The sequence below is a fragment of the Mytilus edulis genome, chromosome 1 (genome assembly GCF_963676685.1).
Source record: "Mytilus edulis chromosome 1, xbMytEdul2.2, whole genome shotgun sequence".
NCBI classification, from domain to species: Eukaryota; Metazoa; Mollusca; class Bivalvia; order Mytilida; family Mytilidae; genus Mytilus; species Mytilus edulis.
The window spans coordinates 31,648,658-31,662,709 of record NC_092344.1 but is presented as its reverse complement, the minus strand read 5'-3'; the positions used below and the strand labels follow the sequence as shown (position 1 = coordinate 31,662,709).

Sequence of the window (14,052 nt, the reverse complement as noted above, 5' to 3'; positions counted from 1 at the left end):
TTTTTATATTCTTGTCTTTCATTTTTGATTATATGCGTTTTCTTTATGCCTTTTTGTGTTTCCTGGTTACATATGACGTGGCTCTGTACTTATATATCCCGTCACTGTGTTACTGTTCAATAATAAATTCTTTATTCTTGTCTTTCGTTTTTGATAATGTGCGCTGTCTGTGTGACTCTTTATATTTTCTTGCATGTGACGTGACTATGTACTTATACATCCTGTCATTGATTGTATTGTAGTGTCATTGCAAATGTTTGTTTATATATCTGTTTGTTTTATAGTGATTAAGATAATAACACAACGTTGACTACTGTACCCTTATTTTTGATATTTTTGCTTATGTCTATTTGTTTTGTTTCCACATCGTTGTAAATATAATTGAGTTTTATACGACTGTCATACAAGTGAGAGGTTAAGCTAGCTATAAAACCAGGTTTGTTCCACGCTTTTCTACATAAGAAGATGACTGTACCAAGTCAGGAATATGACAGTTGTTGTCCATTCGTTTGATGTGTTTGTGTTTTTGATTTTGCCGTTTGATTAGGGACTTTCCATTTTGAATTTTCCTCGGAGTTCAGTAATTTTGTGATTGTACTTTACACCTGTTTATGGCCCAAATATCACCTCTGATGATTGTTTATCTATTGTTTATTTGATTCCGTGTTGATTAGTTGCATCACTTATGGTTACACGTGTAAATCAATTAAAATATTTACTTTGGTATTTCCTTCAATCGAGATAATTTGTAAACATAGATGAATCAGCTTATTTAAGACAGCAACTATTTTCTGTCAAAAACTTGACGAATCAGTATTGTCAGTATTGAAAGACGAGGTATTATTTAAAAACGCCCTATTTTTAAATTTCAAACAACATGCTTGTTTTTCCAAACACCTTCGTATGGAATGCCCTTAAAACAAAATTTCTTTAGAAAACTGAAATGAACTTCGGCAACCCACTAAAACAAAAACACAGAACAATAATTATAACGATATTCTGCATTACTTGTATTGTTAATGCAATCGTATATGCTGATAAGGCAATACTTGCAGGCATTCATATAAAGGTAAGCTCAACCTTTGTATTTCTTGGTACAATGATTATCTTTTCTTAGCCGGATTCAACAGAAGTTGATTGATAAAAGACTTCTAGTATATTGACAAATTAAGCCCCAGTCCCACTAGACCACGATCGCACCACGCTCACCGCGATCTAAATTAAATTCAGATCGTGGTGAGGTCGCGGTATGAGCGGCATGAAAATGTAAATTTTTGTTGCTTTCTCGATGCTACTACGTCCTCTTTACGCTTATACAACGATCCCGCTACGATTATAACACATTCTCACCGCGCTATTCTGCGAACTTACTACGATTATCAAGCTCTTTCTACGCTCCTCATGTTCTCACTACGACCATACCACGAGTTATCCGATTGCAACACGATCTTACCACGCTTCTACTGCGATTATAGCACGTTCTTACCACGATTACAGTTACGTTCAAACCGCGATCTTACTACGCTCTCAGCAATAACGTCAACATCGTGTTCCCTATCAATACAGTATCATTCCTTCAGTTTTATTTTTGATTAATACGTAGATTTCTCCAAGAAAAAAAATACAGTCATTCCACCAAAATCTACTAGAACACGTGGGCGTGGTGTTAGGGTTGATGTAGAGGCAAATAGAGCACTGATAGTAACGAATCTTGATCAAGTAGAGATGTCGGACCGACCAATCCGGCCTAAGTTACAACCTATTGCTGGTCCATAAAGCTGAAATGACGATAGTTTAGTGAACGATAGCAGATATGAAACAGATGTGTCATATATAAGAAGATGCGGTATGAGTGCCAATGAGACAACTCTCAATCCAAGTAACAATTTTTTAAAGTAACAATTATAGGCCAAGATACGGCCTTCAACACGGAGCCTTGGCTTACACCGAACAGCAAGATATAAAAGGCCCCCAAAATTACTGTGTAAAACAATTCAAACGGGAAAACCAATGGTCTAATCTATATGAAAACAAGAAGCATGGTTGAGCCGTTAGAGAAAATGGACAAGAAGTTCCAATTAAATACAGACAAACAAAACCTGGAGAGAATTAATATATTTTATGGGGAAATGACAATGAGAATAATGGTCGTAGTATGAACGTAGTCAGGTCGTAAGAGGAGCGTGATGAGGACGGCAAGGGCGTGCTAATATCGTACTATGGTCGTGAACAGCGTGGTATAGTCGTAGTGGAAGCGTAGCTTCTACTACGACCTGATTTCGTCACGACCGCACCACGATTGTTTTGAATTGCCACGCTCATCACGATCTTGAAGACTTCACCACGACCGTGATACGACTTACTGCGATCTACACGATCGTATTACGATCATTAAAATTTGCATTTTTTTCACAGATCGTAGTGCGATCGTGGCCTAGTGGGACTGGGGTATTAACAATACCCAATTGTTAAGCTTCTTTCGAACTTTAATACACGGATATACTTCACACTGTAATTATCATTCCATTTCCGAGTTCCCCGGTATCACCATCAATTATGAGTGGCAAGTAACTGTTGTAGGTTTAAGGGGACTCACATATTTGTAAAAAAGAAAGAATAACAACTGGTTTAAGGAGCCGTGTTCTGAAAAAAAACCCACACAACCATAAAAAAAATAGATAAGAACTGTACGGAAAGTAGGACGGGAATTTTGCCAATGCAAATATAGGTTCTGTTTGAATACAGATAGAAAAATGGTTTAGTATCAGACCATCTACGGATCTCCTAGAAACTTGCAATCTTTATAATTCTGAAGTTTATAATATGTTTTAATTTACTTAAATATATTATAACGTATAATACATAATTAATACAAATAACAGATGAAAAAATATCATTGTAAAAGTTCTTTTGGTTGTGAAGACGGCATACACTGAATAAAATGTACATTGAACATTTGATTTATAATGTTGTTTTTCTTAAATAGAAAGTATACGATAACATGTAATATCCAAACTTCATGAAAAACGAAAACAATTATTCTCAAACTGAAAAAAAAAAAAAAATTAACTGTACAAACATTTTGACGTGAAGTCCACATTTTCTCACGAAATACACCAATTTTCTACATCTTGAGTTTTTACAATAACAATATTCAACAAAGTGGTACGTGACAAAATTCCCATCTGACTTTAGGATCTGTTGTATAACACCATGGTTTACCGTCGTACGGAGGTCCTGGATCCCGGCAGTAGTTACTATGGAGATCATCAGAATTTGATGGTATATGTTTCCTATTCCTTTTTTGTGGATAATCACGGTCCCATCTTTGACAGGTGCGACCAGTTACTGTACATGTAATCTTTCCGTTATATACCGCACCATAGGAACCGGTTGCGTAACATTCATTTGCTGTGAAAAAAATAATGTATTCAATGTGTATAATAGACGTTGGTTGCGTTGACTTTGAGATATTATACAACAGTTACTGTCTATTATATTGTTAGTGTATTAAAATGTGGTGATGGTACTGTTATGTTCTACGTTTAATTATAGTGATGTGCTTACACCGCAGTCTCCGGCGACCGGTATAGGCCAAGCGTTTTGGCGCATTGATGGTAATTGTGAAATAATTATTAAACTCAATAATTATAAAACAGGTATTGATATCTTGATCTTGCAACTGTAGTTCTGAGTTATATCTTCATTACTTAACCAGATGTGTTCTTTCTAGACGACGTCATCAGGCATGGTCGCCTTTATTCATGACGTCACATTAGGAAATGCAGAGGAAAGCAAGACAATTGTTCGTCATAATTGAATATTGACCAATGAAGAACAGAGATTTAACAAATTACAAATTACACGTTGATAAAATATTAAATTTCATCACTGCAATAAGAATGTTATGATATTTCTCCACTGGAGACAGTTAAACTTTAATATTCAAATCGCGAGGCTTGTCTAGCTTTTTCAATAATTATAATTTAACTGTTGAAATTTCAATCTGTTTCTTGATTTTTATCATGCGTTTTTCAAAGAATTGCAGAAAGTTGTTTTCTGTATATGTGATGACATCAGACATGATCGCCTTTTTTCATGACTTCAAAATAGGAAATTCAGAAAATGTAACGTAATAATTAAATTTCTACCATTCATTTGCTGTGATGACAAATACTTTACTCACATCGCTGATCATGAAATATAAAAATTAACAAAGAAAAGTAGAGAAATAGAAAATAACCAACCGGTCAAGAAAAGGATGTCGTATAAGAATTAGAGAAATAACTTTATCGCTAGTTTGTGCAATTTTAATTTGATCTTTTTTTTTGTGATAATTTTTCATATGCTTCTCGCTTGAGATGAAAAATTATCGCTAAAACTAAGGAGGCACGTGGCGTTGCTAACCAGATTGACATGAAATTGACAACGTCGTCATAGGTAAAATAGCGATAAACAGATTATCATTGGTCATCTCAATTCGATTGCTTTTCATGCTTTCGCCGTACCAGCTCAAGCGAGAAAATCTATAATTACAAGACGTAACCATGGAATAGCTGGCTTCAGTTTTCTTTATACGAGTAATACACTTTTGACAACATGAATATGGCAGCTAATATCCCAGAATACATATTTTAGCGTTCATTGGGCTATTTCTGTCTATTTTTAGTATATAACATACCAGTCCTGATGAAACCCTTTTGAACACTTTTTGGGACAATGATCAACTATATCAATATTTTGTTTGGTTCGTAAAATAATTCCCAAAACGTATAGCATAGCGTTCATTGGGCCGTTGCTGTCTCTTATTCGTATAGAGCATACCTGATAAAGAGGCATTGAACATGCTCCAGTAGTTTTGTCCTTGACAGTATGACACGGGACAATGATCAACTGTATCAACATTCTGCTTGGCTAGTAAAGTATACCGGACGGATGTTCTGCCATCTTTAGATTCAAACACACATTCCATTCCATCTTGTAACTTAGGTGGTTGGTTACATCCTCCTAATAAAAGAAAATGAATAGCATCAAAATCGAACTTGTTCAGTTCCATGTTATATTTTGTTTAGGAACACGAAATATAAGATCATGAATATTTTTTTATTGGAAGGTGTGAGAAAATTGTCAGATTACAATAAAATTTAAATGTAAATGTTGTACGCAATTTCGTATATTTTAAAAGTATATTATTGTCTTCACGGGCTACGTTAACACGAATAGTTTCAGTCGTTATATTCCGCCGATCTCCGTCTAATCTCCGATTGCTACACCTCGATAGACTATAGGCCGCTAGAGGGCGCAGAATAATTCGAGTTAGGGCTACGTATGGTAATATTTTCCGAATGAGACTAATTAACGAAATAGACTTATTATTGAAACGATTTTTTACTTAGTACACGATCACCATGATGGATGCCACATGTGAAGCAGGATCAGCTTACACTTCCTGAGCACCTGATATCACCTGCGTTTTTGCTGGGGTTCGTGTTGCTTACTCAGGCATTAGTTTTCTATGATGTGTTTTGTTTACTGCCGTTTTTCTGCTTTTTTTTTTTTTTTGCTTTTTTAGCCATTGTAATGTCAGTTTATTTTTTACTTATGAGTTTGAATGTCTCTTTCATTGGTATATTTCGTCTCTCATTTACAAGTAATTATTTTGATTATTTTCATCATTCGGTTACTATCTCTTCGACAAATATCCACAATCCACTTTTATGCAAAGTAATGATAAATATATTACTTGCAATACATTTTCACAATGAAAATATAAATTGATCACGATAGTTTCTATCTGTTACGTAGCCAGGGAAGGAAAATGCTGTATATTTGTTAAATCCGTTCTCACAGAATGAGATTATAAATCCGTTCCAACGATATATTGATATATCCCTTATAACGGATCACCACTTAAACTTTGAAAATCTCAAATGAGCTAAAGTTATATGAAGCAGCCACCTTTAGCAGCAAATCAAGAAAGTAACCAGTTATTCCAGCAGCCAATTTCCATCATATGTCTAAATACCAAAAAACTTTATAAGACTCACACGTTCCAAAAATCTTTTTGTGTTTTAATATAATTTGACTGCGGAATTCGACATTTTCACGGCTTGTCATGATTTTCAAAAGATGACAGTCGTTTTTAAATAGCAATGATGATAGTGGTAAATTTATTTTTCGTGGACACTGTCCGTTTAATAAAAGTCTACAATTTAAATCGTTTTTCTTTTTCTCTTTCTCGTTTTTATTCTTATTCATAAGGACGTACACAATAATTCTACATTCAACATAGGTATGGACCTATAATGGTTTTCTTCTATAAATTGTGACTTGGATGGAGATTTGTCTCTTGGCACTCATACCACATCTTCCTATATATATATATGGAGATAGCATGTGTCGTTGATGGATTATCCAATAAAAATATTTAGGTCGTTTGAAAGCGGGTGCATATTTGCGTTACATAATTATACGAATTCCCATTTAATTGTGTATATGTTGCTGTTTCTCCTATAAGGGTTTGGATTGTTTGGTCGTCAATTATTAAGAATGTGTTTTTGGAAGCAAGACAACGACCGGGAAGAGCGAACATTTGATGGTAGGTTTGTTTTTACTGATGGATTAACTATCTCTAAGGTGAAGAATCGCATTGATATAATGCGAAGATTTGAAGATCCTCTCAGCTATATTATAGTGCACAGTGGGAAATGATATATATAAAATATCAAACTAGGTTACTTTCATTATCAGTTTGTTCAATTTATGTCAAGGTTATATATTGATTTGCCTGATACAACTTGATTTGGTCTCAAGTTTTATTGCCCAGACTGCAATGACGGTCTTCAAACAATGGGAATTGTAATGTATGGACAAGTGCAGGCGTCTGTTAAACAGCTCCATTGTTGTCCACATGACAAAGCATGGATGCTACATTCGATATCCCTACATAAAAGCTAAACACGAGTCTCTAGCAGAAGATGGGGTGTATTTTACAAAGAGAAGAACAACGAGAATATTTAATACCTAAAGCATGTATAGATATTTTGAGTATTGCAGAAAATTGGTATTTAGTCAAACTAGCTAACCATCAAAAGACAAAATAGCGGTCCACCTACTACAAGTCTATCTGGCAAATAGTAAAGCAATAAAAGCCACTGGACAAATTGCCTAAGTGCGCAGGAATGTGTATAGTTAACCTTCTACCAAACTGATCGGTCTTAGATGAAACCAAATGAATTTCTACATATTTCTTGTAAATTTTGACATCATTCTTGTTTAAAGCATGATATGTAGAACATGCATTGCTCATATTTTGAACTGTTAACTCCCGAACCATGATAAAAATACCACGTCAAGCCAGGAAAAAACCGCCTGGAATAGCCTAGCTTTGTATGCAGAACTTCGTATACCTGATAATATTGACAAAATACGATGCAATATTTCTCTTAAAAAGTGCTCATACCACTGTCCGTCGTTATACTACTTCGTCAAGTAATAGTATTTGGTTTCTAGTTGGATTATCGATCTTTGCAAGTGATTGATTTACCCATAATCCTCCTTTGACGTCGACATTTAGGAAAAACAGACGCATTTTTAGCCATGGATTTATCTTCTAAAACCCGCCCACCCTCCCTCAAATTAGTAGAATGCAATACCTACGGAAGATACTGCTGTTTTGTTTTGTTTGTTTATTTCAGAATTGTATTGTCTACATCGATTAAACCATCACTCAATGTGGAAAGATGTACAAAAGTTTTAATGACGAGACGGTCATTCAAGAAAAAAGACGAATCCTGGGCGAGGAGTGGACTTGCATGCATATAGAAATTGAATGGATAACTTGGAAAGAAATCTACATTCAAACATGTAAACTTTGCGTTGGTAGCGACAACTTCTGATATCCAGGGTTAGTCGCTTGATTTATGGCAGATTTCGCTGCGCTTAGATAACATATTTGCAGTTTACAGACTTATTGTAATCGTATGATAGCATTAGCCTCTGATTTCCAGGGTTAATAGCTTATCTTGAACTTCCCCTTTTCATATATGGTCTGCCACCTCAAACATATTCGGCGATCATCATATAACATTTTCAAAGACACATATGCATTTTTATCAGTTAATTTTAGTTCAAAAATCTACATGTATCACAAATTGCATTTCATATAATAGTACATATATCATATCACAAATTGCATTTCATATAATAGTGCATATATCATATCACAAATTGTATTTCATATAATAGTACATATCATATCTGTTAATAAATGCTGTGGCCATTTCCTGCCAATAACAATCTTGTTATTTTTTACGAGCATCTAAGATAATCGAATATTCTTATCTATATATAAGCGCTTGGGGCAATGCCTCCCGTCCTCCCTTTCTTTGAAATCTATTTTTGTTTAAAGATTTTCTTATTATTTCAACTTATGTTCGGTAATCTATGAGCTCATGTTATTTTTATTCTTAAATACACTACAAACAATACTTGTAGGGTGCACGTACTAGAATGGAACTTAATGAAAACAATATTGTAGTGTGCACGTACTAGAATGGAACTTAATGAAAACAATATTCATCGTAAACGCACCCAAACAATGAGGGTTGGGGTTTGGGTAAACAACTTGATCAAAAACGTCTAGTCAATCATTTTCACTAAGTCTCTTAAAATGTGTATTACCTCCTTAAATCACACGACTGAGAGTAGTACAGGAAAATGGTACTCAACATAATACGTACGTGTCGGATTGGGCAATTCAGAAATATAAGACAATTGTAATAAGATCATTTATTCAAGGTTTTCTTTGTTTATACAATTTCACCTTGTTTATATCTTTATAAGTAGTTCTTATATGTTATTAGAATTACATTAATTGTGTCTATTATTTCTTCAAACTATGAACATGATGTACTATTTGGTGTATACAACAAAGAAAAGCAAACAAATAGACATAACAAGATAGAACTTATGAAAAATAATAACAATTGCATTTTAATGAAAAGAAGTTGACAATTATATAGGGAGACTTAATCTGAAGAAGTTCCGGCTTCCCCCGTCGATCATAACTGGAATCCAGGATATATCCCAAGTGTAGAAAGTGGTGTTAATACTCACAAATAATCAATCTTGTCATGCGCGTAACTACGTTTACATCAAAACGCCCGGGCGTACACTTAAATTTTGAAAATAAAACAAATATTGTTTCTAGACATAATATCTTATAAAAATAGGAATTTATGGTATGATCGCCAGTGAGACATTCGTCAAACCAGATACCAACAGACGTAAATGCAAGCAAATATAGGTCATTCTACAGCCTTCAACAATGGGCTAAATCCATACCACAGATTTAGTTTAAAAGAGCCCTGAATTGACAAACGGCCTGATTTATGTACAGTAACAATAACAATGAACGACAAAAACATGATAAACAACCACAATCAACAACCACTTAATTACAGGCTCCTGATACGGGAGGGTTCATACAGAATTTGGCTGGGGTTAACATGTTTGCAGTTACACAACCCTTGCCATAACCTTTAAAGTTTGTAAAAATAACTATAACACCATGATTAAAATTAAAACATATTCTTGTTAGTGTTGTCACCTCTATCAATTATGATTTATTAAAACGTATATAAAATGTTGTCCAATTATGATAACAATAAGATTTGAAAGAAAATTTAACAGTACCTGCAACTTGGCATGTGTGTATTGTTTTCAGAGCAGTAGTGGATTTGGGTAGATAAAAAGTAGTTGTCGCTGGTGTAGACATCTGCTTTAGACCGTTAGTAATTCCTTCATTTTTTATTAATTTAAAAGATGTGTTGACCTGGTACTGCAAACTTTGACTTGATCCTGAAAAAAAATATATAAAGATATTTGTGTATATGCATGAATAAGCAAATGTGTGTCATGCTTCATAGAGACATCAACCCAATCAAATCATCCGGAGTCACGGTTGCTGTTTGCAACAATAAAACGTATTCAAATCAATCTGATATGTTGATATGTTACAAACTTTTGGAAATTGATCTAAACTAAGGAATATATCTCCCTCGTGCAAATTTAGATTCCTTACCTAATTTTATTTGGCTGTACCTTTTTCTCCGTTTTAATTTCTGAGCTCTTCTTTTTTTGTTTTATAAGCTTTATATTTTCAAATGATTAACCCTCGAGCATCACAGAGACATTTATTGCAGAAAAATTGGCGTTAATGTTATAACATTCTTTAGAACATGTGAGCATCTTTATGAATGAAAATATTATCATAACCACGACACTAATAGTTTTATATGTCTACGGGGTTTCATATGAGGACTATTTACTTGTACATAGATAGAGGAATGTGTTTAACTGATACATCATAAATTTCATACGAAGGAAGATTTTCTCATTTGTTCTTAATACAATAAAATTTTCTAAAGGACGACTTTTTAGAATTGATTAAATTTTCACTGTCTATCAGTCAGTTTTAAGGTATTATACATACGACAGTGTAAAAGGGGCCCGGTGTAAAAGTACCACTGTATAGAAGCTAACTGGCTTCAGTAGAATGCACATTTGTACAGCTTGCAGTTTTAAAGTAATAAGTGCTATACATGTTATCTTATTAAATGAAATCATGATCTAAAGGCATACACAATTGTTTTTTTTTTATCTTATTGAATGAAATCATGATCTAAAGGCATACACATTTGTTTTTACAATCATATTTAGTTGCAATCACCTTCAAGAAAAAACACGAACTTACATAAAAAATTTATAACGAAAAGCCATCATTGATATTTACCATAATTTTAACGGCCTACTCACCACAATTAGTATTTCTAGGAAATCCTTTGAACAAAATAGTTCCAGCAACCAAGCAAATAACAATAGAGATAAGCATACCAATAGCTAGACCCCCAAAGAACCATTTCCATACCGGTCTCTTGTACCACATGGACTCGGACTCATTACTGGTACCTCTTTGAACATTGCAGTCGTCGTACTGCACACTATGCACGAGCTTGTAATCCATTGTAAGTTTTCTGACGTGAGGAAAAACAAATGTTCTAAATGAAGTACTTTTAACCAAATAAATATGATATATACAATAGTGGTGTTCACCTTTTAAGTTGAAATTTCCGTTTACAGATGTAAATGCAGAATTATATCTGTTTAACGTTAATGTAAATACTTAAAAAAGAATTAATTTTAATGATGGCGTAAATACATCTCTCCTAAGTAGCATGTCTATTTTGAGACGAGGGAAAACCAAAAAAAAAGAAAAATAGATAAAGAGGGAGAAAGATGATTTTTTTTTTAATTTAATGTTTGCCTAATTCCAACTATGAACATGATTCGCGTTTTTTTTCGTATTTAGACTTTACGTTTTTTGTGTTTTATCTTGACTTTTAAGCTTATATGTTGTTTTCGGTTGTGAATATTTTAACGTGTGTGCTTTTAAATCTTAGATTTGATTTTTTTTATCATAATAATAATTTGACCATTTATCTAAATAAATATCATAGAGGAAAGGTGGGGATTAGAATATGAATAAATATAACGGTCTTTTTATTGAAACTTAAGAACGACATGGGTATTAAAAGTGTTGACACTTTTGACATAACGGGTCAACTATGTACTAGTATTTTACACTAGTGAAATTTCCCAAGATGGTAAAATATGCTTATTTCTCTATAGTTGGTGTATTTTATTAGTCGCTATTTCAATATAGACATTTCTTTATTTAATACAGGTTTGTTAAAAGACTATTTGTTATATCATTCGAAATAGCAATACATTCAGGTCGTAACATGACGAAAACGAGTATAAATGTATGTAGCTAACAATCACAGTTAACCAGGGCAGATTTGACAGAACTAGTTCAACTTTGAAAATGAGGAAGAACACCTTATATTAGTTGGGGCCTTTTATGCATTGATCTTTATTAGAAACGATCAAATTCAAAACCCTGATCACCATCAGGGATTTCGTTTCCATAAATCAATAAACATCCTTACCAATTTCGTTCACAGACACGCAGAATGTAAATGAAAATTTGTCTGTAGAATTATTAGAAAAAAATGAAAATCGCAGATCCTTTATTTGCACAATGATTATATCTATACTGACCGTAAATACGATCCATGAAAACTAATTGGTCATCTGAATAACTTATAAACACATTCTGAATCGTCTTGACACTATATCCGTTGGATGTGTACTGATTAAAACTTTAGCCCTGGGGGTGCATGATTTATTTATTAGTTGTAACTTTCTTCGAACTAGCATTCAGTATATGAAAGGATACGTGTTTCGTTGTTTTTATTATTTGTTTTTACGTCAGTGTTTTTGTGCTTCGTACCGATCTGTTGAGTTAAACCGTTGCAACTGATGTTTTCAGTGTGTTGTGTTGTTCAACAACTGTCATTGCATGGTCATCACACACATGTTTAACCTGTCACATTCTTTATATGTATCAAGGATTTGTAAAGTGATTTTTAAAAATCCTTGTTTGTATGTTCAAATCCAGGAGCCTGTGGTGTTGATTCATGTGTGTCATATTTTCGTAAATTGCTTTGTTATTTTCATTCGGGGCCTTCGTATTAAATCCGATAATACGGTTTGGGTTTTGCATTTTGTTAAAGGTCGTACAGGGGCCTGTAACTGCTTAGTACTTAACTTCATTTAAACTCTGGTTGATAATTGTCTTATCATGCTTTTTGGCAATCATACCACATCTCGTCATTTTTACATTAATATATACAGGCCTTTAAATCATAGACTCAAGTATGATAACGCTTGTGACATTTATCCCATACTTATACGGGCGTTTTTCAATAAAAGCGTTCCTTTCAGACCTAAAAAAAATGGAAAATCAACTAGTCTAAAATTTATTTACAAGAGTTATTTTGAATACCTCTATTATAGACTTGTTTGTAAACAAAAAGTGCAATCTTAAATACTCTTTAAAATTATATAATTTTCATAATTTGTGTACTGTTTCGTAGGGGACCGTTTCGTAGGGGACGTATTCACATGTTTTATTTTTTTCTCACAACCCCAATATTGCAATAGTAACAAGACTGACTGTATTCATCAAAGCGTTATTAAGCTGTACACTGATATTTTTTTCACAATTTTAAAACCAGATACTGAAGGAGATTTGACCCGTTTCGTAGTGGACATTTACAAAAATACGGTATCACTCTGGTCCATTTGATGTGCTCAATTTTTCTTACCAACAGTTTAATTGCCGTTATAAAAGCATCACTTCTTTTGTAAGACCCTAATGTTTATATCTCTTGCAAACAAAAAAATACATTGATTTTTATAAAACTGTTTATTAGCAAGTTTTAATGACTTCGTTTCGTAGTGGACATTGTGTTAGGGACACACCTTCTAAAATAAAAAATCCTATGTTAAAAGCTGTTTATTAAAATATGTTGGCTCTAAACATACTTTTGAATTATTAAAGAACTTATATTAAGTAAAATTAATATTTATTTCTACATTTTTTTACGATATTTGAGAGTATGAATGTTGAACAGGCGGTCTAGGGACATGCCATTTTGGTTGTTTTGGACCATTCAGGAATCAATATCTTATCAATCCCTCTAAAAAATAAACTGTTTCTTTGCTTAAAAATGTTATATCTAATTCAATGTACTGACTGCACAAAAAAATTACTTGCAAAGATCAAACACATTTTTTTTAAAGTGGCTGGGACAAGAAAGTACGTTTTTATTAAAAAAAAAAAAAACGCCCATACACTTGATGTATGAAAGAAATGATGAAATTCGAAAACAATTATTCAAAAAAGAAAAATGAGATGATAAATCAGTAAAATGATTAACAATTTACAATATAGTTAATTATAAAGAATAACAGCTTTATTCTGAATTTTTTGAAATACTAAGGCTTTTCTACCTCAGGCATAGATTACGTTAGCTGTACTTGGCAAAACTTTTAGGAATTTTGGTCCTCAATGCTCTTCAACTTCGTATTTTATTTGGCCTTTTTAACTTTTTTGGATTCGAGCGTCACTGATTAGTCTTTTGT

At 33.3% G+C, this 14,052-nt stretch overlaps 1 protein-coding gene across 1 annotated transcript; it reads right to left on the bottom strand.

The window, feature by feature from the left end:
* Positions 1 to 2,820: 2,820 nt before the first annotated feature.
* LOC139529705 (uncharacterized) lies at positions 2,821 to 11,253 on the bottom strand. Its single transcript, XM_071325561.1, has 4 exons — positions 10,819 to 11,253; positions 9,697 to 9,861; positions 4,825 to 5,007; positions 2,821 to 3,411 (listed from the first exon to the last, which is right to left on the bottom strand). The coding sequence occupies exons 1-4, from the start codon at positions 11,024 to 11,026 to the stop codon at positions 3,155 to 3,157; spliced, it is 813 nt and encodes a 270-aa protein (XP_071181662.1). The 5' UTR covers positions 11,027 to 11,253; the 3' UTR covers positions 2,821 to 3,154.
* Positions 11,254 to 14,052: the final 2,799 nt, after the last annotated feature.

What these genes read in the sequence shown, in the direction of transcription:
- LOC139529705 (XM_071325561.1), bottom strand. Translation starts at nt 11,026, where the DNA reads ATGGATTACAAGCTCGTGCATAGTGTGCAGTACGACGACTGCAATGTT. An exon ending in TCCTAGAAATACTAATTGTG is followed by an intron (nt 9,862 to 10,818) that starts GTGAGTAGGCCG and finishes ATTTTTTTTCAG; the next exon opens with GATCAAGTCAAAGTTTGCAG. An exon ending in GTTCAATGCCTCTTTATCAG is followed by an intron (nt 3,412 to 4,824) that starts GTATGCTCTATA and finishes TTTTTTTCACAG; the next exon opens with CAAATGAATGTTACGCAACC.